Here is a 27738-nt window from a genome sequence, read left to right as displayed (position 1 = left end):
GAGGTTCTACAAAGAATTACAAAACTTGAAATGACATATAGACTCAAAATGAAAGTAAACACTATCCATAGGAATAGAATGGACAGAATACAAATTAAGAGACTCCGGGCTGCAGGTCCGGCTAGTAGCTCACCCGAACACCTCTGATGATATCCTTGGGATCTAACACAAGGTGTCATGCCCCAACTCGGGAAACATACGGGCACCTACTATTTCTCACCTCGATAGGCGAACTCATCCCTTAACTAGCCCCTAAACTAATAAATGAAATCAACTCCCAAAAATAATATAAATAAATCTGACATAAAATAATAACAAGTGCAGAATAATACATGCCCAAATGAATCTGGTCTAAGTCTTACGAGAACTACTACATAGATGAAGTCTAAATACATTGTAAGTCTGAATACATAGTAACACCTCAGACCTTTAACTTAAGCTTTGACCATGATTCTAAACTTAGAAAATCAGATAAAGAATGAGGGAATTAGAAATTTCTTTGTAGTTGTCAAATGGGGATTCACGCCCCAGAATACGGACTGTATTTCAGTATACGGTCCGTATTTCAAACCATAATTTGGCATCTAAATCACTGTGCATTCTGGAAATTGGCTCAGCAAATTTTATAGTTAAATACAGACCGTATTTTTAAATACGGCCCGCATTTGATGGTCGTATTTGATAAGGAGTTTGTGCAGTGTTTCTGTCCGTTGAACATGCTTAATTACGGTCCAGGTTTATGGATCGTAATTCAGAATACGGACCATATTTTGGTCTGTATTTCTCAACCCGCACCAGAAACTATAAATACCTGGTTTCAGTTCTAATTTTATTTTTACAAGTTCCTAAAACCCTAGCACGACCTATTTCTCCTCTCCAACCCCAAGAACTCTAAGGTAAGCAAGTTCTACCCATTCAAATCAAATTCTATCATGTATTTAGATAATCTAAGATAGAATTCATTGTTCTTAATCTAGGGTTTTCATGAAAACACACAGATAAGGTTTGAGATCCAGGCTTTTGGGTTCTTCTCAGAATTCAGACTTTTGGATTGAGGATTGTGAAGCAAATAAGATATGTGAGGCTAACTACCTCTGTTAGGGAATGTTCATGATTCTCCCTACGGCGCACTCTTCATACTTATCACTAAATTGACTCAAAATATAGTTTAGCCCTAGTTTCTTAAATAGTTATAGAACTGTTATCTTCTAAGATTATAGTTTCAGAATTCGTTCATGGTGATTAATTTGAATATCATGAACTCAGTAGGTAATCAACATAGACTTGTGAATTGTATCTCATGTGTCTTAGTGTGAATACTTAGAATTATTATGAACAGTTACCAGTTTCATCTTCATAATCAGTAATCAGTATCATGCTATCAGTTATATCTCAGTCTCAGTGCTTGTTATTGAATACCGGTATTAGGACATCAGGCCCACAGATATGGACCTAAGGTCACAGATTATGTGTTATACCCCATTTTAACTGGGTTAAATTAAGGTACAACGTATTGGAGATTCCTATTTATTTTATTTCAAGGAGTCGCCACCTAATTGATTTTAGGGTGAATTAGGGCACCTAATTATTAACTTAAGGTAAAACTAACCTCCGTTAATAGTCTGCTTAACCAGTGTAATTCTAGGTAAGGGTTCTATATTATCCTAAAGGGAAGGGGTTAGGCATCCTTTAGAATCCGTTAACTTACGGTTATCCGACCAAACTTAGGTTAATTAATTAAAGTTAAAGACACAAATATAATATTTAAAATTTAAGAAAATGATTTGTAAATATTGATAAGATTTTGAAGGAAAATGTAATAATATTGTTTAAAACAGGACTTAAAGAAAATAATAGTTCGCATAAAAAATGTCTTTAAATACTATTTAAGATAAGATCTATGAAGATAGTTAAGACTTTAAGTGAGAATATATAATAAGGCTATATAAAATGAAATTAGCGAAAATATAATAATTTGTATATAAACAGAAGAAAAATGCGAGTTTAAACAATATTTTGATAAATATTTAAAACAACTCAAATGATGAGATATTAATTGATTTTTGCAATTTTGGCGTATAAATAAAATACTAAAATAGCTAATGAGTTTTGTTTATCCCTTTTATTAGCTATACTTTGAAATATGCATAATTGACTCAAAACTTGAAAAAGTTATTCATAAGATATGCTTGAATTTATATTTGCATGTTAGTGATATTTTGAGATGTGTATAACAATAAGGATAAAATATGATTCTCTTTACTTAACATATAAAGTTATACCATTTTGGCAAATCAATTTATTCTAAAACAAATATTAGACAATTTTAGCATGAAGACAAGAGAGTAAAAATTTATGGAATTAATGTTGGTGTTTCTTAAACTATCTACCCATTACTAAAACTAAACTTACTAATTCATTAGGATCCATCTAAGTTAAGGGAATAAAATAAGAATGAGGTTAGTCATACGAAGCACATCAAAATATACAACAATAAAAAAGGGGTAAAGGGGAAGAGAATTGAATGGATCTGGCCCATTGTCTAGGCCCAACTGCTGCGGATTGATCATGCTATTGGGATTTGGCCCAAAACTCATTTTTTCTTTTGAAAAAGGGCTGCGGATGGAACCGGACAGAGAGAGAATTTCGTTGGGCTTTTAGCCCAACACCGGATGTGGGAGACGAACGAGTCCCTCGGACTCGTATGCGGTGGTCATGCAAAATAAAAGGAAAAGGATTAGTATACATAAATAAATATACATGACCGACTGAAATATACTTGTAATAGTGCGCAAAGTTTATACAACACTAAACCAATAACAAACTTACCGAGATTCAATCATATATGTTTTACTCATACGAAAATTCATATGATGCAAACTAAGCATACTCGTGACGTCCGACCACTTTGAAGATTTCAAATAAGGCATTTTGTATATGTTACACGTGCATAGTTAAAAAAAGATGTGCTGCCAATTTATGAAGCCTACCATGTCCCAACATGACATACAAATATTTACTGAATTCAGGAGGGATTTTTAGCATTCAGGCCCATTTTCCAACTCATATTCTTTACCTTAACAAAGCAGAACACTAATATTTGTGGCAAACATCCTCACTGCCAGTGACTTACCACACTGAGGCTACAGCGATACATCATCGCATTTCAATCCATATTTAGTTGTTTCCAGAAAGAATCATTTCAGCATTCATTAAAGCCTAGACAGCACCTAATCCCACAAACTCGACTGAAATTATACTATTTGAAAGGGCTGACCATGTTTAGAGGAATGCTAGCATGCAGGGAGTCGTATAAGGGAAAACAGCTGCGTTCACACAAATAGGGTGGTCTTTTGTATCTCCAAATCTCTACTCGAGTTAAAGAAGATTTTAACAGATTCAGATTTTAACGACACCCCACTCAAATCATTTAAGCCACGGTTCTGCCCAAACTAACTAGGGACTACATCTGATACAATATAAATTGGATGACATACCCAGATGATAAAGGAGGCCGAGAGACTGGGTTTAGAACAGTGAGATTGAAGAAACAACTATATCTTGACCATGTTATTATTTCAACTCAACTTACCAAACTTTATGCGAAGCAGTTTCAAATTAACAAAAGAGGCGAATTAAAACGTAAACATGCTCGATTGGACCAATTGACATCAATACTGATTCACATACCACAGCGACATTCGACAAAGATATTCATATTTGAAAATGGACATATTACAGACAGAGATGAGATGCCAGGTTCAAATACAGTGGACTAATTCATTATACTATATAATTTATACACGTATTCCGAATTATCGGGTTGATGGAGTCACGCCTAAACTTTAAATAGGTTTATTTCTTATATCCTTTGGTCTATTTTACTCAAATAAGCAGCAAGATAAAGGCAGGCTGATTACACCATTATGCCTAACCAGGCTGAATCCAATCGTGCTTAGACCTTATCACACAATAATCGACCAACTACTCTTACCACGGTAGTATATTAACACAGGACACACGTTTAAACTAGACAAAACATATTCATATAATGCCCAGACAAAGTCATGCTTAAGGACCAGACTAATAACCAGTCCTACCAAACAAGCTAAATGTCTTAATTATGCTGAATGACACAAAATGCAACCAAACTTAACGCATATTAAACTGTACCAAGGCAACAACTACCAGAAAGAAATCGAACCAAACAGGGGACTAATTACCATAAAGGGTGTCTAGCAAACTTAACAAACAGGAAACCAAATATTCCAACACATACACAGTTATTCGGATTGTGTACACAAATCACATAAAAAAAAGCAATATTTGAACTAACACAGAGCCACTAAGTCGGAAAGTAAAATAAAGACATAAAAGGGAAAGGAGAATCACCTGCTTCGGGTGCAGCGAAGTGAGGCCTCGAATCTTCGATCCACCTTGAAACACTACGAAATTCGAACTTGCGTATGCTCGGATTCAAACGAACACCCAAAGCAAGAGCAGAACAGGTTTTAATATTTGTGACGATATAGAGAAAATTAAAAGCAGATATTTTAAACAAAGGAACGGGAGAGATTTTAAAAAAAAGAAACTTGTATTTTCAAAGGAAACTTGGTGATCCGAGAACTATAATCTCAGGGAATTTCTGCGGTTTAAAAGACTTCTTCATTTTTTTTTAAGGGGATTTTCATGATCCGGAAAGCTCTCCTCTTTCAAAATCAGAAGCCAATATTTATAGGAGGTTGTTAGGCTTTTTGGGTTTGAAATCTGGGCGGGATTTTAGATTGGGATTTTTTGAAAATGAGTCAAAGCAACGTGCTCTATCTGAACGTTGGAGAGTTTCGGACGAGCTTGCAGCCCGTCCACGTGATTTGGTCAAACACATACCTAAAATGGATGAGATTTGGCTCGAATTCGGTCTGCTCTGTTTTGGCTTCAACTGGTTTTGATATGCATGGGATAAGTGGGAAAACTTGCACGAAAATGGAGCGGCAAGTCTGTGGGGGTGAAAGAGGTGCTGGATTTTGCTAAAATGGAAGGGAGAAAGAGAGAGTAGGGTAGAGAGAGCAGTGAAGAGGGCATTGCACGAAAATAGGGTGGCAAAAAATCTGCCATGGTGAAAGAGGTACTGGATTTTGGTCGAAAAAGGGACGGGAGAGGAAGACGACGAGAAGATGACGAAGAGAGAGAGAGGGAGAGCAGGGCAGAGAGAGGGAAAGGAAAAGGGGGGAGAGACGGCGGACGAAGAAAAAGAAAGAGAGGAGAGATAGAAATTAGGGTAGGTTTTTCAAGAAAACAACTGGGCCGGGTCGGATGGAATTTGTTTGGACCGGGTAGGGGAATTATTTGGGTTGGTCGGGTAAGAATGGGTAATGGGCTGGTATTTGAACTGATAATAATAATAATAACAATAATAGCCAGTAATGCGTAATAGAATAATGAAACACCGGTATTGATAAGAGGCTAATAATTATAGTAAAATATAAATATATATTTTTTAATTTTCTAAAAAATATTAGAAGCATAAATAGGTATTTCGGAGAAGAGGCGGGACAAAATTGGGTGTCAACATATATCTATGTATATTACCGATAAATCTTTATGAGCACACATTGATAGGGAGGCTAGATCGGTCATTATGGGTTAAGCTTGAACCCTCCTCGGTGTTAGCCATGCCTGGGATTCGGGAAATCCCTTGGAACTTGCGCAACATCGAGAGAACGGGGGCAAAAGCTTCCCAATATTGACCTTCTATACATCCTTATGAGTGTGTATATATTAGGTATACTTCAAATATTCATAGAGTATACATGATCTACAGATTTATTTGAGTTTATATTTTTTACATGTTTAACATCATCCATTGATGTACACTAATCTTTTTTTTCTTTCGTTTCATGCATGACCATCGCGTACGAGTCGCTCGGACTCGTCTCCTTCCGCATTTGGCGTTGGGCTAAAAGCCCAACATGACTCTTCTTGTGTCCAGCCCGGTCAGAGCCAAACAAGAAAATCAAAATCTGGGCCACAGCCCGATAAGCAATAACAACCCGCAGCGTATAAAAGATTCTGGGCCAAAGCCTATATGAAGGAAAATTAGTAACAGTACTTAAATGGGCTAAGCCCATTTAGTTGTATTTGCTCTTTTACTTATTTGTGTGCTTGATTTATATTACAACTAACACTTTATCTTATTTTGTTTCTTTTGACTTAGATGTATTATGGCGGGGTTGTAGGAATTGTTCAAAGTTTAAAATGAATTGTTTAAAACTTAGAATGATTTGATTTAGACGGATTCTGGCAAGGTTGTAAGATAAAGTAGAACTGTTAAAACTTAGAATGAATTTAGTATTAGTACCTACCGCATTTTGGGCTATGCGAGATGATTTTCAAAAGGAAGTCGAAGGCCAAACAATAATCATACCTTTCTAATAAATCATGTCGATTTCAAAACACTCTAAAATAATGGAAACCTGTATCATTTTTGGCATCAAAATCTCTTCAGACTTCTGAAGATTTCGTCATATTTAATACTAAAGCCTTAAAATCTTGCTCATATTAATCTTCTAATGATCCTTCATTGTGTTAGTCGGTATAACTCATTTTTCACAAATATTTACGAAACGACGTATACTTTCTTCAGTTTACCTATAATTAAACTCTGTGTACAAATTATTATTTTTTACTAGCTTTGTTTCTACTAATATTATTACCTTTACTTTAAACTTAGCAATATTTATAAGTTATTTTCGAAACATCTAGAATGTTATATTTATACTTAGCCTAATTAACTATAAGTCCGGTCGGATTAACCATTATTATTGGAACTTAGAGGATGCCTAGCACCTTCCCTCTAGGTTAGTTGAACCCGTACCTAGAATCTTAAGTTTCGTAGACCTTAAACGGAGTTAACTTTAGAAAATAACTTTAATTAACTTAGGTGTCCTAATTCACCGTAAATAATTAGGTGGCGACTCCTTAACTTTAAATAACCCCAGAATTACCGGGATGTTGTAAACTATTTTGACTTAGGTTAAAATAGGGTATAACAAATAGCAATTGGTTCTTCCTCCTATGTCAGATTTTATGTAACTTGTATATCGTCAACAGGTATGATTCTAGAGGGATCTCCAATACGCTTCCTCAGCATGGACATATGAAAAACTGGATGAACCGCTAGAAGATCTAATGGCAACTCCAATTCATAAGCCACCTAGCCTACCTTTCGGACAATCTTATAAGGTCTGATATATCGGGGACTGAGCTTTCCTTTCTTACCAAATCGCATCACGCCCTTCATAGGTGATATTTTCAGAAACACCTAATCACCTACCTGAAACTTCAATTCTCGTCGTCGTACATCTGCGTAAAGATTTACGACGACTCGAGTTTGCGCGTAACCATTCCTGAATAAGCTTTACCTTTTCAATAGCCTGATGAACAAGGTCTGGCCCGAATAAGTTTGCTTCTCCGACTTCAAACCATCCGGCAGGAGACCTGCACTTCTTGCCATATAAAACCTCGTACGGAGCCATTTTGATACTAGCGTGATAGCTATTGTTATAAGAAAACTCTATTAGAGGCAAATGATCATCCCAACTCCCTTGGAAATCCAGTACACAGGCTCGTAACATATCTTGCAAAGTCTGAATAGTCCGCTTCGCCTGCCTGTCTGACTGCGGATGGAAAGTTGTACTAAGATTTACTCGAGTCCCAAGGCTTTCCTGAAAAGATTTTCAGAACTTTGCCATAAACTGAGCGCCTCTGTCCGAAATAATTGACAGCGGAATGCCATGAAGGCGTACAATCTCCTTAAGATACAGCGTAGTATAGTCTTCAGCAGCATAGGTAGTTCTTACTGGCAAGAAATGGGCTGATTTAGTTAACCTATCAACAACGACCCAAATAGAATCGAATTTGCGGGGAGAATGGGGCAATCCCGTGACAAAATCCATATTAATCAATTCCCACTTCCACGTTGGGATCTCCATTTCTTGTAATAAGCCACTGGGTTTCTGATGTTCGATCTTTACCTGTTGGCAAGTGGGGCATTGAGCTATGAAGTTAGCAATGTTTTTCTTCATACCATCCCTCTAATAAAAGCCCTTGAAATCATAGTACATCTTGGTGGATCAGGGATGAATTGAATACCGGGAGTAATGAAATTCTGGCATGATCCTGTCTCGAAACCCGCTTACATTTGGACTGCATAAACGACCTCAATGTTTGAGAACCCCATTTGAATCAAGTTCAAAGACCGAGATCCGATGTTGTTGCAGTCCTTCCTTAATATTAACTAAAATTGGATCTTCATACTGTTGAGTCTTTACATCCGAGGCAAGAGTTGACTGGGATATATTCTGTAAAGCAATTCCAGTGTCTTCCGAATCTAGTAGGCGAACTCCCAGATTTGCCTAAACGATAAAGTTCCTTAGTCATTTCCAGCTTTTCCGCTGGCACATACAATAAACTACCCATTGATTTGCGACTTAGAGCATCAGCTACAACATTAGCTTTGCCAGGGTGATATAAAATCTCAGCGTGGTAATCCTTTTGCAATTCGAGCCATCTTTGTTGCCTCAAATTCAATTCCTTTTGCTTGAAGGGTAAGAACCAGAGCGGATGTCAACTTATCTTTCAATCTCTGGAAACTCCGCTCGCCCGCTTCTGACCATTGAAACTTGGCCCCCTTTTGAGTTAATTTACTAAGGGGAGCTGTTATAGAAGAAAATTCTTCTACAAATCTTCGATAATACCCAGCATGGCCCAAGAAACTTCGAACTTCCGAAACGGTCGTTGGTCGGCCAATTCTTAAGGACCTCGATCTTGCGATTATTAACCTTTATCCCGTCATCGGACACGATATGGCCTAGGAAAGCCACCGAAGTTAGCCAGAAGTCACATTTGGAAAATTTTGCGTACAACCTTTGATCTCAAAATATTTGCAACACCTTTCAGAGATGATCAGCATGTTTCATTTCTGAACGAGAATATACCAAGATATCGTCAACGAATATAATAACAAAAACATTCAAGAAGGGTCAGAATACGGTGTTCATTAAAGCCATAAACGTCGCAGGAGCATTTGTCAATCCAAAAGACATAACTAAGAATTCAAAATGCCCATATCTCGTTTGGAAAGCTGTCTTCGGAATGTTTTCCCCTTTTACATGTAGCTGATGATACCCTAACCTTAAGTTAATCTTCGAGAAGCATTTGGTGCCCTGTAGCTGGTCAAACAAATCATCAATTCTAGGCAACATATATTTGTTCTTAATAATCATCTTATTCAATTGCCGATAGTCAATACACATTCTTAGTGAGCCATCCTTCTTGTGCACAAATAATACCGGTGCTCCCTACGGAGACTTGCTGGTCCTAATGAAGCCCTTATCTAGCAAGTCCTGCAATTGCACCTTTAATTCCTGTAACTCAGCAGCGGACATACGATAAGGGGGAATAGAAATGGGTTGAGTGTCCAGATACACGTCAATAGCAAATTCAATTTTTGGGAGGGGGACCTGGTGATTCTTCGGGGAATACATCCTGAAATTCATTAACTACAGGAACGGATTGCAAGGTTGGTGGTTCGGCTTCAGCGCTCCTAACTCGAACCAAATGATAAATATAACCTTTGGAAATCATTTTTCACGCCTTAAGGTAGGAAATAAACCTACCCTTTGGTGTTGGGGTATTGCCCATCCCTTTAGCTCTTATTCTCTTAAATATCCTTAAATCATTATTAATAAAAAGAGATTCATACCTTACCGTTACTAGAATAGGAAAATCTTCAATATTCACTTTGATTCCAAGCCAACTCCAACGCAGAACGAAACTATAATCGCGGTTACACGCTATTCGGGCCTTGATTAATACCCCATCTATTGAAATTACTTAAAATCCTCACTTTTATGGTGTAGATATGCCCTCATATGCTTGCTGAATTTTTTGGAATATTTGGGAAATTTTTGTGAAGAAAAAATGGGGTTTTGCCCCTTATATAGTGGGTTAGAGTCGGTTGGCACTGTAGCACTGTAGCATCACGCCCTGCTCTCCCGCCTAATTTGTAACGTCCATAATTCTCCACTCCGATATTGTATCGATGCGCAGTTTATTGCGTGTGACACTAGGCTTCCCGAACTTCAATTTAGGGTGTTTATTTCACTTCAAAACTCCTCGTATACCATAAGATATTCCTTCCACAAGTAGGGCCAAAATTACCCCTCCTATTTCCTGCAAAATCCAACAAACTTAATTTTTTTGATCCACTTGTCCTTCAATCCTTCCGCAGCTTGTTATATAAACTTAAATTCTCATAAACATAGGATAGGCGCATCTAATCTCATATACTCCTGAAGGGTAACTCGAATCTCAACATACAAAACTACAGGGTGTAACATTGAACTTCCAAATTCTTCTGTTGCCAAGGCTAAAAAGTCAAATATATCAATTGACTAGCTGAGATTTTACCTCCTTCTATACCTATAAATGGCAAAGCTTTTATTCCTAGCTTATTCATACCAAGAAAACATGGGGATCATCTTATTTCAATTTGTCTTTCTTATATTGTTTTCTCATCTTTTCTATTTCACTTGCATAGACTATCAATTTGTTTGCTCCGCTGGCACCTCTAAAGTGAGCACTTGCATTGAAACAAAGAAGAAAGCACTGCTTAAATTTAATGAAAATCTTATAGATCATTCAGGCAGGCTATCTTCTTGGATTGATCAAGAAAATTACAGTCAATGGATTGGTGTAAGCTGTGACAACAAGATAGGAAACGTCGTAAAGCTTGACCTGAGAAACACATTTTCAACAAACAATGAATTGGGAGGTGAGATTAATCCATCTTTACTTGATTTACAAAAGTTGACATAGATATGTCAGAGAACCATCTATCCGGCCAAATTCCAGGCTCACTAGGTTTCTCTCTTACCTAATGTTCTTAAGACTCTCAGGCAACAATCTCTCTGGAGATTTTCCTTCGAGTTTGAGAAATTGCACAAGAATGATTAGCATTGATCTTAGTAATAATCAGTTGTCAAGGTTAATCCCAACTTGGCTAGGGGAAACAATGAGATCACTGTTAATCCTTAGTGTAAGGAATAATAGGTTTTCTGGTCCCATTCTTTTAAAGATATGTAGCTTTTCAGGTCTTCATATACTAGACCTTTCAGAAAACAACTTATCTGGTTCTATCCCGTCCTGTTTTGGCAATTTGGAAGCCTTCAAGGTTGAGCTAACCGATGCAGAAGCTGGACAATATCAAGGGACATTGAAACTTGACTCAAAAGGAAGAATACTTTATTATGATACTATCCTTTACCTAGTAAATAACATCGATCTCTCAAGCAACAATTTATCTGGAGAAATCCCAGTACAGATAACAAGCTTATACAAACTTGGAGCCTTGAACTTGTCCAGGAACCATTTGATAGGAAATATACCAACCGATATTGGAAATTTGCCATGGATTGAAACCTTAGATATTTTAATAAATCAACTATCAAGTCCTATTCCACCAAGCATAACTACTTTAGAATTTTTGACACATTTGAACTTGTCTTATAATGACTTGTCAGGAAGAATTCCCACTAGCACACAGTTCCAAACCAAAGATGATCCAATAATTTTCCAAGGAAACGATGCACCTTGTGGTCCTCCTTTAAAAAAGTGTTTTGATGAGCGGACTACAACTTCTCATAGCAGTGCAAATGATGAAGAAGAAACAGATGATGAAGATAAACCTGAGAAAATATGGTTCTTTCTGTTGTTGGTCTGGGATATTTGGTTGGCTTCTAGGTATTTTTTGGCACTTTGGTCATCAAGAAAATATGGAGAATAGAGACATGCATTGTGGAGTTAGACGAATGGTCATGGAGTTTTCAGCATAAAATGTTAGGATATTTAACGTGTAGAAAAAAGACCTAGGAAAATGTTGAAAATATTTGTCAACTTTAGCAAGGTATTCAATAAGTGGAGCTCTAGGAGTTTGCCTCTACCAGTCTGTTATGTTTTATGTTTTAATTTCAGTATAGCACGCATTACCTACTTTTGTATATGAAAAAGTGTAATACAATGCTACCTAAATGTTTGTCTTGTTTGCTAAAATCAGCACAAGAAATAACATGAGAAAGTGTTTAATCTGCTTTTCATGTACTAAAGTAGATTGTTTGATGGGTTAATGTTAAGTATCTTATTCACTAATTTCATGGGCTCTTTTTAAGTAATTATTTCAAGGATTAAAAAGTGCTCCCTAAGTACTTATCCTATTTTCTAATTTCATTGACTAAAGCAAGATCATCTCTCTCATTCCCTAACACCCCTATTATTGGCAGGTCCTATACTCAATTGAATAACTCATTCTGCAAGATCACGGGACATTATAAATAAGCATACACTAATTCTTACTTTAATACAAGCTCAAAGTTGTGGAGAAGTTTGCTAGTGTTTTGGGTTTCCACGAGAGAAAGTACCATTAACCAGGGGGCAAAACTACAACAGGCGAAGAGTGGTCAGTAGAGCACCTTCGCCAAATATCGAGCACTTGCATGTGCTAGATCTGAGCTCACATGGCTAGAAATAGTACTAAGAAGATTGAGTTCCTTGTTTCGACCACATCTATTCTCTGTGGTGACAACCTTAGTGAGCACATATTTGAATGCAAGTTCCATCTGCACTCACGCACAAAACACATGGAAATAGATTTTCATTTCGTCTGTTAGAAGGTCTGATACAAGGCACTTCTAGTTAAGTATCTCAACTCTCATGATTAGATAGCTGAGGTTCTCACTAAAGCTCTGCTAAAAGCACACTAATAGATGTTGGAAGCAAGTTGACAGTGTTCCCACATCTTGCTCAACTTAAGGAGACATGTAAAGGATTAACATTAACACTAAATAGGATAGATAATTACAACTAGGAGTGTTGTATGTTCTATACTTCTTGTATTGTTCCCTTTTGTTATGCTCGTGTGTATGTAGGTCAAAATATTACTACTTCTTATGCATGTATATTAAATCTTGAACACCTTTAGCGAAATTTCTAGCTTCGCAACTAGCATTAATTGCATCGAAATAGAGCTCAAACTAAGAATTACATGGCGGGAATGTTCACACGACTGTTGTAGTACATGTCATCAATGAGTTGTAGCCTCGTCACTTTTCTCCCTTAAATGGTAAAGATAAAGCATGAAGAAATTGAAACATTTGAAGTAGAGGTTGAGTTTGCAGTAGTAACTCAAGACTCCTCTTGCAGTCAATTAAAAATATCATGTTTAGCACAGAAATAAAGAGGAAAAAATATGTTAAAAACCAGATATAATCCTGACCTGTTGAGTGACAGAGTGAGAAAAATAAATGTCAAACGTTTGTCGAAGTTTGATCAACCAACTGTTGAAGATAAACAAGAGAAATCAATAAATCATAACAAGAAGATAATTAAAAAAGAAAGAACTTTCTTGTTCTATTGCCTACAAAACTTTCTTGATATCAATTACAACTATTGAGGAAGTGTAAAGTTGTTAGAACTGAACTATCTACTCAATAGAATTAAAATAAAACAACTGTCATGTGAAAGCTAAGATCAACTATTGAAAGTAGCATACAGAAAAAAGTACTTCCAAATTCCAATCATCCAATTTAAGCACTATCCCTAACTGTCTATAATGGCCTTAATTACTAAGATTGAAATGCAATCTCAACAACAATATATGCAAAATTCAGTGCTGAATAACGACCTTATCACTCCATCGATACTGATTACAAACACAAAATAAAACCTCAAACAGAAAGAAAACCAAAGCAATCCTTGAAGAGAAACTAAAATTAAGAAACACCACAAACTTTTTAAGAACACCGAATGAATTTCAGCATGAATTAATTCGATCCAAAAACTCAGCCATTAGTAAGTCCATCACAGAAAGCTACGAGTCGACTATTGGAAGTACCATACAGAAAAAGGTACCTCCAAATTCCAATTTGAATACTAACTCTAACTATCTGCAATCTCAATAATAATAATGCAAAACAAAATGCTGAAATAACAGAAATAGCACCGAACGACCTTGATTCACTCCATCAATATTAATAATTAGCTCAAATTACAACTCAAAGATAAACTAAAAATTAAGAGACAATTACTCGAATTAAGAACATCGAATCATGAACTACCGCATTGAATTAATTCGATCCACAAACAAAATTCAATGCTTAAACAACAGAAATATCTCCTTGATTCACTCTATTCATATTGATTAGAAGCTCAAATTACAACTCAAACATAAGGAAAACTGCACCAATCCTTGAATAAAACTAAGAAATTAAGAAACAATTACTCGAATTAAGAACAACAAATGAACTTTAGTATTTAATTTATTCAATCCACAAACAAAATTCAATGTTGAAATAACAGAAATAACACCTATCAGCCTTATTACCGCATTGATATTGATTAGAAGCTCAAAATAACAACTTAAACCGAAGGAAAACTACAACAATTCTTGAAGAGAAACTAAAAGTTAAGAAAAAATTACTCTGAATTAAGAACAATGGATGAACTTCAACATTGAATTAATTCAATCCACAAAACTCTGCCATTAATTAAGAGATAATGGTAAAAAACACACCTGAAGTATCTCTTTTTTTGAGAGTTTCATACGTGACTTATCAGGTAATTGTGTTTCCTACGTCAAAATTAATGAGTCAGGCGTCATGTGGACGAAATTATATGGGCAAATTAAGCTGTCACGCGCCTTTTGGCGATTGTATTCAAACACTTGGTCTAGTTATTTTTGAGATGTATTTTGATAAATAGCCGGTGATAATTCAAGTAGGAAAGACAAACACGTGATAGTTTTGATAGGAAACTCACAAGAAAGTGATACTTCATGTGTGTTTTGACCATTATCTCTAAATTAATTAATTCGATCCACAAACAATGCCATTAATTAAGAGATAATGGTAAAAAAACACACCTCAAATATCACTTATTTGCGAGTTTCCTACCTGAACTATCAGGTGTTTGTGTTTCCTACTTGAACCATCACCAACTATTTATCTAATATACCTCAAAATTAATGAGTCAGCTACCATGTGGACGAAATTATATGGGCAAATTAAGCTGTCACGCGCTTTTTGGCGATTGTATTCAAACACTTGATCTAGTCAGCTTCAAGATGTGTTTTAATAAATAGCTGGTGATAATTCGGATAGGAAACGCAAACACGTGATAGTTCAGGTAGAAAACTCGAAAAAAAAAAAATGATACTTCATGCGTATTTTTGATCATTATCTCTAAATTAATTAATTTGATCCACAAACAAAGCCATTAATTAGCGCCACACGACTTTGGTGATTGTATTCAAACACTTGGTCTAGTCAGCTTTGAGGTGTGTTTTGATAAATAACTGGGGTGATAATTCAGGTAGGAAACACAAACACGTGATAGTTCAGATAGAAAACTCACAAGAAAGTGATACTTCACGTGTGTTTTTGACCATTATCTCATTAATTAAGGACATACTTGCGCATAAGAAATGTAGAACACGTGAATTTAGAGAGAAAAATAAAAGAGGGAAATTGCCAAATTCGATTATCAATAACTGATTTCATTTCCACGTCAGCTATATTTATATTATATGTGGATTAATTCTGAGTCGTAGATCTGCTTGGTTGGAGGTCATAATAGTAATAGCCGAAGATCTCTCCTTAAGTGTAAACATCAGCCGTTGATGCAATCTCCCTTTTGCTTAGCATATAAGGAAATTTTACGGGTCGCATTATTGGGTCCAATAAGAGATTTTTTATTAGCATAAAACCTATTGTATTTTTAAAAGGGAAAATTATGCTCAGTGTCCATTTAGGCATTTAGTTTGCCAGAATAAGCCTAACAATCAACTATTTACCAATATATATATATCTATACATTGCAATTTGAGTTAGTTTTGTGGCTTGACGGGTCATTGACGGTGATGCTAAAACTCTAGAGTGGGTCTTGGTAAGAAAAGTTACCAAAAAAAAAAAAAATTGAGCAAGTTACATATAGCTATACAGAACATACACATTATTTATACACTTTCAATTTGAATTGGTTTCATGTTTATACATGATTATACAACAACAACAACAACATACATGATGCCGAAACCTATAGAGAGGGTCTCGGCCAAGAGAGAAAAACAGAAAAAAGTCAAATACAAATAAAAATAAAAATGAGGAATAACAATATCTTGAGTTTCGCCAAAAAAAATGTAAATATATAGTTGATAGAACATATATACATTATTTATACCATAGATAAATAAGATAGTCAAAGTACAAAAGCCCAACAAATATATAGTGTTAAATGTTTTAAATGATTACAAAGAATATAATATAATATACTAGGGTGAATATACATATGTTTATATATAGCTTGAGTCCTATAAACATAAATGTATGTCTATAATCACCTCTCCATTATATTCTTCGGTGTCCCTTTGCCTCTCAAACCGAAAAGCGTCCATAGCCAACCTCTCACACCTCCGCTTGTGTCCCTAAAATCTATGCTTCCCGGTCCTCCACCGATGCCACTCCTCTTTCCCGGATATCTTCATTCTTAATTATACATGATTATACCATTTATATATAAATATACGTAATGTTTATATATAGTTATATAGAATATATGTTATATTTTGCATCAAAACTAAATGTGTGGGCTATATACCTGGGTTATTTCCCGCTTTTTAAAATTATGGGTTCAGATCGACCATTTATTGTAAATTGCGTGAATTTTTATAAATTTATATTTCGCATCAAATATACCGATTAAAAGTAGCAAAATATATGCGCACCTTAAAAGTGCAGAATAACGAGTTGAGTGACCTTTTAAATGAAATAATAATATAAAATAAGTGACTTTTTTTATAACTCTAATTCAAGTGCATGAGGTTTTTAAGAGCACCATGAGGTCTACACATAATGTTGAAGTGTAGTTGGTCTACTGGGGATCCCAAATTACTAATTAGCTTTGTTGTTGTCCTTTTCTTTTGAGGATCCACTCGTACTGATAATTGATAAATATGTCATCATATTATTACTTTTGTTCTTAAAAGTTTTCAGTAAACAAAAACTTCACTTTTCCCTTCCATGTAGTGTTATAACTTCGTTAAAATTTTGAGATAGGATGTAATTTAAAATTAGGTGGTTTTCAGTGGCGGAGCCAGGATTTTCACCTAGAAAGTTTAAAAATATAAAGAAATAAATAGACAAAGAAGTTAAGTGGATTCAATATCTACTATATATACATAAAAGAATAATTTTAATCTTGTATATACAGTGTAATTATTCACCGAGGGAGTTCGGATGAACCCCTGGCCCCAACCTAGCTCGCCCCTGGGTGTTGTCCTGATACCAATACTGAAAAATGTAAAGGAGGTAGTAGATTTGGTTTGAAAAGCAAAGAGCAATTATATGACTCGTCCAACACGTGCTATTTTTTGCATTATTATTTCATTATTGATAAGTTATGCTACTTCGTGTTTTGATGATTTGACAAACCTACTCAAGGAACCAGTTATGTCTTTAGAGGGACCAAATGAGGAATCAGATGCGATCAGGTCCCCAACCATTGCTTGGTCAACTTTATAGCTTTCTACAAATTTTGCCGATAAAGGCGGCGACAATGTAGTAAAGTGCATCGGTAAAGATAGCTTGGAGAAGGTTGCTTGCGCAATTTCATAGAGGAATAGATGAGGGATCAGATATGCTTTTAGAGGGATTATGTACTCGATCAGGTCCCCTGCGCGACGTACAATCAACTCTACAGCTATAAAGCTATGGTCTTGTACCGACTTTGATGGTGGCAAGAAAGATTGACTAAAGTTTCCTAAAGGCCAAACCAAAGGCTGAAATGTCCCTATCCATTGTCACATGATTCTCACATGCTCCCCAATATATACACAACATGTTACAATGCTTAACCTACACTTTGAAAAATCTGAAAATCACTCTCATAGCTCTCTTTCAAGGTGCTCTCAAGAACAAAGCTCCAACAATCAGAAGGACCAGTTCCAACCCTGAAGATATCTTAAGTCCTTAGGTTTTTTGAGTCTTTGTCTTTGTTCTTAACTTGTATTCCTACACGGCTTTCAAGAAGTGTAATAGTAGGACATATCTACAACCTTTGTTGGTTTGAGTTAGTCAAGGTGTGTTTGGGTCCTTAGCTAGAGTTAGTCAAGAGTTGTCTTTCCAATATAGTTATTGTAAAGGGCTTACAATAGAGGTATTGTAAGGGGTAGGGATTAAGAGTTCAATTTCTAGGTTGTAATATGTTGTAATCTGAAGTTGCTCAGTTTAGTGAAGTTGAAAATTCTACTTGGGGTAGGTCATGGTTTTTAATCCCTTGAGTAAAAAGTTTTCCACGTAAATATCTTGTGTCATTTACTTTCTATCATACTCAGGGGAACAGATAGAGAACCCGGTTCTCTATATTGTTTGGTGGACTCGTGTATTCTATCAATTATGCTTCCCAAGTCCCATCCGTTTGAATATTTCTTCGCATGAAAATTGGAATCGAGTGAAATCGTCTCGTGAAGCTCAATCATGGCATTGAATGGGATTCAATTGCGTAAAGCTCAATTCAGGTGGAACCATCGCCCAAAGTGTGCGAGGTATGTAATGAAAAGTGACGATAAAAACCAATGCTAAAAACTAACTTCCTAGGAAGCAATATTTTTTGTTACTCCTTTCAATTTATATGTGACTCTAGAGAGATTTGATAGATGTCGTGTTTCCTGTTAAATATAGAGCAATGGTACAATCTTAACATACCATATGTGGAATTAAGTAATATACTAATTGGTAATCACGGTAAATTTGTGAATATTGATGAGCAAAGTATTAAAAGTCCATGTTTCAATTAGTTGTAGGTCAAATATGCTTAGTCAGATATCACAAAGATTAATATTTGAATTCATCAATAATTGAGGAACCAAAAATGCGATTAACCCCTAAAAATAAACATTGTGTCCTGATTTCCTGCACATCACTAGACTTCTTCAAAATGTCTAATTAATGTTTTTTCTTTCCAACTTTCCAAGTAGTCCACCGTATGCAAGTTGAGATAATTTTCCACATCACTAGACTTATCTTCAAAATAAACCATATGTGTTGTCTAGACTTCTTCAAAGCATCTAATCAATGTTTTTTCCTTCCAACTTTCCAAGTAGTCCACCATAAGCAAGTTGAGATAATTTTCCACATTATTAGACTTATCTTCAATATAAACCATATGTGTTGTCTAGACTTCTTCAAAGCATCTAATTAATGTTTATTCCTTCCAACTTTCCAAGTAGTCCGCCATATGCAATTTGAGATAATTTTCCACATTACTAGACTTATCTTCAAAATAAACCATATGTGTTGTCTAGACTTCTTCAAAGCATCTAATTAATGTTTTTTCCTTCAAAATTTCCAAGTAGTCCACCAAATGCAAGTTGAGATAATTTTCCATATTACTAGACTTATCTTCAAAATAAACCAGACGTGTTGTCTAGACTTCTTCAAAGCATCTAATTAATGCTTTTTCCTTCCAACTTTCCAAGTAGTCCACCATATGCAAGCTGAGATAATTTTCCACATTACTAGACTTACCTTCAAAATAAACCATATGTGTTGTCTAGACTTCTTCAAAGCATCTAATTAATGTTTTTTCCTTCAAAATTTCCAAGTAGTCCACCATATGCTAGTTGAGATAATTTTCCACATTACTAGACTTACCTTCAAAATAAACCATATGTCTTGTCTAGGCTTCTTCAAAGCATCTAATTAATGTTTTTTCCTTCCAACTTTCCAAGTAGTCCACCATATGCAAGTTGAGATAATTTTCCACATTACTAGACCTACCTTCAAAATAAACCATATGTGTTGTCTAGACTTCTTCAAAGCATCTAATTAATGTTTTTTCCTTCAAAATTTCCAAGTAGTCCACCATATGCTAGTTGAGATAATTTTCCACATTACTAGACTTACCTTCAAAATAAACCATATGTGTTGTCTAGACTTCTTCAAAGCATCTAATTAATGTTTTTCCTTCCAACTTTCCAAGTAGTCCACCATATGCAAGTTGAGATAATTTTCCACATTACTAGACTTACCTTCAAAATAAACCATATGTGTTGTCTAGGCTTCTTCAAAGCATCTAATTAATGTTTTTTCCTTCCAACTTTCCAAGTAGTCCACCATATGCAAGTTGAGATAATTTTCCACATTACTAGACTTACCTTCAAAATAAACCATGTGTGTTGTCTAGACTTCTTCAAAGCATCTAATTAATGTTTTTTCCTTCCAACTTTCCAAGTAGTCCACCATATACACGTTGAGATAATTTTCCACATTACTAGACTTATCTTCAAAATAAACCAGATGTGTTGTCTAGACTTCTTCAAAGCATCTAATTAATGTATTTTTCCATCCAAATTTCCAAGTAGTCCACCATATGCAAGTTGAGATAATTTTCCACATTACTAGACTTATCTTCAAAATAAACCATATGTGTTGTCTAGACTTCTTCAAAGCATCTAATTAATGTTTTTTCCTTCCAACTTTCCAAGTAGTCCACCATATGCAAGTTGAGATAACTTTCCACATTACTAGACTTATCTTCAAAATAAACCATATGTGTTGTCTAGACTTCTTCAAAGCATCTAATTTATGTTTTTTCCTTTCAAATTTCCAAGTAGTCCACCATATGCAAGTTGAGATAATTTTCCACATTACTAGACTTACCTTCAAAACAAACCATATGTGTTGTCTAGACTTCTTCAAAGCATCTAATTAATGTTTTTTCCTTCCAAATTTCCAAGTAGTCCACCATATGCAAGTTGAGATAATTTTTCACGTTACTAGACTTACCTTCAAAATAAACCATATGTGTTGTCTAGACTTCTTCGAAGCATCTAATTAATGTTTTTTCCAAATTTCCAAGTAGTCCACCATATGCAAGTTGAGATAATTTTTCACGTTACTAGACTTACCTTCAAAAATAAACCATATGCGTTGTCTAGACTTCTTCGAAGCATCTAATTAATGTTTTTTCCTTCCAACTTTCCAAGTAGTCCACCATATGCAAGTTGAGATAATTTTCCACATTTCAAAATAAACCATATGCGTTGTCTAGACTTCTTCAAAGCATCTAATTAATGTTTTCTCCTTCCAACTTTCCAAGTAGTCGATGTATCTTCAAAATAAACCATATGTGTTGTCTAGACTTCTTCAAAGCATCTAATTAATGTTTTTTCCTTCCAACTTTCCAAGTAGTCCACCATATGCAAGTTGAGATAATTTTCCACATTACTAGACTTATCTTCAAAATAAACCATATGTGTTGTCTAGACTTAAAGCATCTAATTAATGTTTTTTCCTTCCAACTTTCCAAGTAGTCCACCATATGCAAGTTGAGATAATTTACCACATTACTAGACTTATCTTCAAAATAAATCATATGTGTTGTCTAGACTTCTTCAAAGCATCTAATTAATGTTTATTCCTTCCAACTTTCCAAGTAGTCCGCCATATGCAATTTGAGATAATTTTCCACATTACTAGACTTATCTTCAAGATAAACCATATGTGTTGTCTAGACTTCTTCAAAGCATCTAATTAATGTTTTTTCCTTCAAAATTTCCAAGTAGTCCACCAAATGCAAGTTGAGATAATTTTCCATATTACTAGACTTATCTTCAAAATAAACCAGACGTGTTGTCTAGACTTCTTCAAAGCATCTAATTAATGTATTTTTCCATCCAAATTTCCAAGTAGTCCACCATATGCAAGTTGAGATAATTTTCCACATTACTAGACTTATCTTCAAAATAAACCATATGTGTTGTCTAGACTTCTTCAAAGCATCTAATTAATGTTTTTTCCTTCCAACTTTCCAAGTAGTCCACCATATGCAAGTTGAGATAATTTTCCACATTACTAGACTTACCTTCCAAATAAACCATATGTGTTGTCTAGACTTCTTCAAAACATCTAATTAATGTTTTTTCCTTCCAACTTTCCAAGTAGTCCACCATATGCAAGTTGATATAATTTTCCACATTACTGGATGTATCTTCAAAATAAACCATATGTGTTGTTCCAGCAAGCTAATACCTCCACCACAGACGTTGGCATGGCCCATTTGATGCCTTTCATGATTAATAATAGATTACATAGCTGAATAGTCACTCCACAATTAAAAAAACAGTGATTATACAAGATAACAATTTAAGCCTTAGTTTAAATTTTAATTAATCAACTTAAATGGGAATGTAAACGCACATCACGCAAAAATCTCAGGGGATGTCTCACACTTTTCCTTCAAATAATCGAACCTCCTAACCCATTCTCTTGGTTTCACAGACCGTTTTGAAGTCAAATTTTTCCTTTTTGTAAAATGTTTTAAATATAGATCAAACTCTTTTTTCTGAAAAATTTAGTTAACTAAGTTGCCTAACATGTCAGTTAAGATGATCCCATTATTTGTGTTGGGTGGCGACTCCAAAACATTTTCATAAAATTCTTTTTGAGTTACGAAAAAAATTTGATCTATGTTTAAAAATATTCTGGCAAAAGGAAAAAATTGACTCTGAAACAGTACCTGAAAACAAGAGAATAGGTTAGGAGGTTCAATTATCCAAGGTAAAAGTACTAAGTAGCCTTAAAAATAATTGAGTTAACTAAGTACCCTAACAAAGTGTTACGTAGCAAACACTTCAGTGAAATTTTGGGTGCAATAGTAGGTATGCAATTGATGCTCGAGTGTTATTGACTAAGACACCTATCCACCACCAGAATACTCATTGAATTTGACACCACAAGGACTAAGACTCTTTCCTAGGTAAATGGTGTCAAGGTCAATTTACTGGCTTAAATTTTCCAACTATTATGACTATAAATGACAAGAGATTTTCCTTCCTTGTTCATTCACAGCAAGAAAATATGGAGAGCAACTCATTTCAACATATCTTTCTCATATTGTTCTTTCAACTTTTGTATTTCACTTGCATAGACTATCACTTCGTTTCCTCTTCTGGCACCTCTAGTGTAAGCACTTGCACTGAAACAGAGAAGAATGCACTGCTAAAGCTTAAAGAAAATCTCACAGATCCTTCTGGCAGGCTATCTTCTTGGGTTGATGATCAAGAATGTTGTCAATGGCTTGGTGTGAGCTGTGATAACAAGAGCGGAAACGTCGTAAAGATTGATCTCAGGAACATATTCTCAACAAACCATGAATTAGGAGGTGAGATTAATCCATATTTACTTGAGTTACAACAATTGAGATACTTAGACTTGAGCATGAACAATTTTGAAGGAATCCAAGTGCCTGAATTCATTGGTCAAATCAAAGAATTGAGGTATCTCAATCTTTCGGGGGCTTTTTTTTCTAGTTCATTATCTCCATTTCTTGGGAACCTCTCAAAGTTGCGAGTTCTTGATTTGAGTTTCTACTCGGATCAACCAGCTGAGAAAGACCTTGCGTGGATAAAAGGACTTTCTTCTTTGGAACATTTAAATTTGGGAGGTTCAGATCTTAGCAAAGCTACTAATTCTTGGCTTCAGACAATCAATAATTATCTTCCGTCTCTCTTGGAGTTGCATTTACCTCAATGTCAACTTCTAAACTTTCGATCTTCTCTTCCATCTCTAAATCTTACTTCCCTTTTGGTACTTGATCTTTCCAACAATGCTTTCAACTCAAGCATTTTCCCTCTGTGGATATTCAAACTTAGTAACCTTGTGCATCTTGACCTAAGCTCCAACAATATCTATAGTGAACTGCCTGATGAGTTTGTAAAGCTCATTTCCCTTAAATATCTTGATCTATCTTCCAACTATGGTTTCAATGGGACACTCAAGAGAAGCTTTGGGAAACTATGCAATTTGAAGACACTAATCCTCAATGAAAACAACATCAGTGGAAACATTACTGATTTCATCGATGCCTTATCAGAATGCCAAAGCAACAACTTAGAGACATTGGACTTGAGTCACAATGCATTGACGGGCAATCTTCCTACTACATTAGGCTACTTGAGGAAGTTAAAAGATCTTCAACTGAAGTACAACTCGCTGACAGGCACAATACCTGAAACTATAGGGCACTTATCATCCTTGGAGACACTCCACCTCACATCAAACAAAATGAGTGGGAACCTCACCCCTAATATCGGGCAGCTCAAGTCGATGATCTCATTGGACATCTCTGAGAATATGTGGGAAGGTATTGTCACAGAAGCCCATTTACTGAATCTTTCTAACTTGCAAGAATTTTTTGTTGGTGTTAAACTTGGTAAGAATATTACCTTGGCATTCAACATCAGCCCAAATTGGACTCCTCCTTTTAAGCTGACATTCTTGACCATTCAGTCATGTCAATTAGGCCCTAAATTCCCACATTGGCTGAAGGATCAGAATGAGCTCACCAACATAATATTCAATACCGCAGGGATTTCAGATGCTGTACCAGATTGGTTTGTAGAGTTGGATTTGAAGCTGGATAATCTAGACATAGCATACAACAACTTGACAGGGAAAATTCCGAACAAATTTCAATTCAACATTGAAGCCAATGTCGATTTAAGCACCAATAGGTTCGAGGGACCTCTCCCACTATGGTCTTCTAATGTTACAACATTGTATTTAAGGAATAACTTATTTTCAGGACCTATTCCTCTCAGTATATGTGGAGTACTTCGTGATTTAACAGACTTGGACATCTCCAGGAACAACCTAAATGGCACCATTCCCTTGTGCATCGGTGATATCAATCAGTTGACTACTTTAGCCCTCGATAATAACCAATTTATTGGACAGTTTCCTGATTTCTGGGGTAAGCTACCATATCTTTATTTGATAGATATATCAGAGAACCATCTATCCGGCCAAATTCCAGGTTCACTAGGTTCGCTATCTCTGAGGTTCTTAAGACTCTCAGGCAACAATCTCTCTGGAGAACTGCCTTCGAGTTTGAGAAACTGTACGCAAATGATTAGCATTGATCTTAGTAATAATCGATTGTCAGGGGTAATCCCAGCTTGGTTAGGGGAAACAATGAGATCACTGTTAATCCTCAGTTTAAGCAAGAATAGGTTTTTCGGCCCCATTCCTTTAAAAATATGTAGCCTTTCAGGTCTTCACATACTGGACCTTTCAGGAAACAACTTATCTGGTTCTATCCCATCTTGTTTTGGCAATCTGGAAGCATTCAAGGTTGAGCTGACTGATGCAGAAGCTGAAAAATATCAAGGGAAACTGAAACTTGACGCGAAAGGAAGAATACTTTATTATGATACTATCCTTTACCTAGTCAATAGTATCGATCTCTCGAGCAACAGTTTATCTGGAGAAATCCCAGTAGAGATAACAAGCTTGCTTAAAGTTGTCACCTTGAACTTGTCCGGGAACCATTTGACGGAAATATACCGACGGATATTGGAAAGTTAGGACGGGTTGAAACCTTAGATCTTTCAATAAATCGGTTGTCGTGTCCTATCCCACCAAGCATAGCTAGTTTAGACTTTCGACTCATTTTAACTTCTCTTACAATAAGTTGACAGGAAAAATTCCCACTAGCACTCAGTTCCAAACCAAAGTTGATCCAACAATTTTCCAAGGAAATGCTGCACTTTGTGGTCCTCCTTTGAAAGAATGTGATGGTGACAGGACTACAACATCTGATAGTGGAACAAATGACGAAGGTGAAACTGATGATGAAGATAAACTTGAGAAAGTATGGTTCTTTGCTGTTGTTGGTTTGGGATACTCGTTTGGGTTCTGGGTATTTTTTGGCACTTTGGTCATCAGGAAAAGATGGAGAATTGCTTATTTCAGATATATAGAGACATGCATTTTGGAGTTCGAGGAATGGTCATGGAGTTTTTTGCATAAAATGTTAGGATATTTAACGTGTAGAAGAAACACTTAGGAAAATGTTGAAAAGTGTTTGTCAACTTTAGCAAGGTATTCAATAAGTGGATCTATAGGAGTTTGTCTCTGCCATTCTGTTATAATTTATGTTTTAGTTTCAGTATAGCACATATTACTATTCTGTTATAATTTATGTTTTAGTTTAAGTATAGCACATATTACTCACTTTTCTATATGAAATAGTGTGAACCAATGCTACCTAGATGTTTATCTTAGTTCCTAAAATCGGCACAAGAAAGAACTAGAGAAAATGTATAAACTGCTTTTCATTGACTCAAAGTAAAGATTTCATGAATTTGCTAATTTCATGGGCAAAATTTAAGTACTTATTTCATAAGTTAGAAAGTTCTCACCTAAATGTTTAACTTATTTGCTAATATTGACTAAATCAAGAGCATCTTTCATTCCCCACACCCCTACCTTTGACAGGTCCTATACGCACTTAGATAACTTATTCAGGAAGATCATAGGACATTGTAAATGACCATACACTAGATTCTTATCCTTACTTTAACTTTAACACAAACTAAAGGTTTTGGAAAAGTTTGCCAGTGTTCTTTGGTGCTATGAGAGAATGTATCATTGACTACATCGAAAATAGAGCTCAAACTAAGAATTAGATGGGGAATGTTCACACGACTATATGTTTGTAGTGCATGTCATCAATGAATTGTAGGCTATCAAAACTTTTTTTTTCTCCCTTTAGTGGTAAAGATAAAGCACGGAGAAATTGCAACATTTTAAGTAAACGGTTGAGTTTGCAGTAGTAAAGAGGGAAAGAGATGTTAAAATATCTAGTTCAGCAAAGAAATTAAGAGGGAAAGATATGTTAAAAAAATAGATATAACTCTGATCAGTTCGAATGGGTGAGATCAAAATAAAGCTCAAGCATTGTCCAAGTTCCATCAAATAATTATAACAATAAGATATTCAACCAACAAAAAAGGAACCTTCTTCTTCTATTGCCTTCAAAACTTTCTTGATATCAATTACATCTACTGAGAAAGTGTAAAGTTGTTAAAACTGATATATCTACTCAGCAAAATTAAAATTAAACAACTATACTGTGAAAATTAAGAGTCAATTATTGAAACTAACTTATAGAAAATGAACCTCCAAATTCCAATAGTCCAATTTGAAGACTAACTCCAATTGTCTTTTCCTATTCAGGCTTGATGAACATTGAACAAAGATAGTGGGCAAAGTCCTACAACTTTAATGTTTGATGCTTCTTGTCAGGGAGCAGCCCCTTAATTCAGTGCTAGATATAGAAGAAACAGAAAATTGCTTAAAATATTCATATCCATAAGGAGAAAAAAATTCATCATTTTTCTTCGGAGGTAGTAGAACCAGAGGAATCGCTTGAACGTTCTTCTCCAAAAATAGAAAAAATATCGCATGTGGAGAAGGATTATGTCACACCCCACCCTTGGTAAGGAGTGACTGGCACCCGACACCCTACGGGAATCGAGCGAACTAACTTATAACTTGCATCTTTCTTGTCTCGAATGGTAAAAATACAGCTAACGGCTAAATATGAACATAATATCATGCATAAATATATGTGCAATGGGCTACGATGCCAACATAACTACCGACACAACATAACTAAGCTATACCCAGGAACTGTCTGCAAAGCCTCTATGAACATGACTGAAATATACAAGTCGGGACAAGGCTCTCAAGATACCCTTAACGCAATTCATATATATATATATATAGAGAGAGACTTAGGCTCGGCAATGCTCCAGGAAGAAGTGGAGCCACCAAACATAACTAG

General features: G+C 35.5%; 2 protein-coding genes across 2 annotated transcripts; both read left to right on the top strand.

Moving 5' to 3' along the window:
- Nucleotides 1-10530: 10530 nt before the first annotated feature.
- On the top strand, nt 10531-11845 carry LOC132043687 (receptor-like protein 11). Its single transcript, XM_059434153.1, has 2 exons — nt 10531-10834; nt 10959-11845. The coding sequence occupies exons 1-2, from the start codon at nt 10531-10533 to the stop codon at nt 11843-11845; spliced, it is 1191 nt and encodes a 396-aa protein (XP_059290136.1).
- An 11068-nt stretch (nt 11846-22913) lies between these two features.
- Nucleotides 22914-25956, top strand: LOC132043686 (receptor-like protein EIX2). The gene is made up of 2 exons (XM_059434152.1): nt 22914-25470; nt 25589-25956. Exons 1-2 carry the CDS (start codon nt 22914-22916, stop codon nt 25954-25956), a joined length of 2925 nt encoding a protein of 974 aa, XP_059290135.1.
- The last annotated feature ends 1782 nt before the right edge of the window (nt 25957-27738 follow it).

This window comes from Lycium ferocissimum, unplaced genomic scaffold (assembly GCF_029784015.1).
Source record: "Lycium ferocissimum isolate CSIRO_LF1 unplaced genomic scaffold, AGI_CSIRO_Lferr_CH_V1 ctg2710, whole genome shotgun sequence".
Lineage (NCBI taxonomy): Eukaryota > Viridiplantae > Streptophyta > Magnoliopsida > Solanales > Solanaceae > Lycium > Lycium ferocissimum.
Note: the sequence above shows the minus strand (reverse complement) of the source record. Positions and strands in the feature narration are given on the sequence as shown.

What these genes read in the sequence shown, in the direction of transcription:
- LOC132043687 (XM_059434153.1), top strand. Translation starts at nt 10,531, where the DNA reads ATGGGGATCATCTTATTTCAATTTGTCTTTCTTATATTGTTTTCTCAT. An exon ending in AACAAACAATGAATTGGGAG is followed by an intron (nt 10,835 to 10,958) that starts GTGAGATTAATC and finishes TAAGACTCTCAG; the next exon opens with GCAACAATCTCTCTGGAGAT.
- LOC132043686 (XM_059434152.1), top strand. Translation starts at nt 22,914, where the DNA reads ATGACTATAAATGACAAGAGATTTTCCTTCCTTGTTCATTCACAGCAA. An exon ending in ATACCGACGGATATTGGAAA is followed by an intron (nt 25,471 to 25,588) that starts GTTAGGACGGGT and finishes ATAAGTTGACAG; the next exon opens with GAAAAATTCCCACTAGCACT.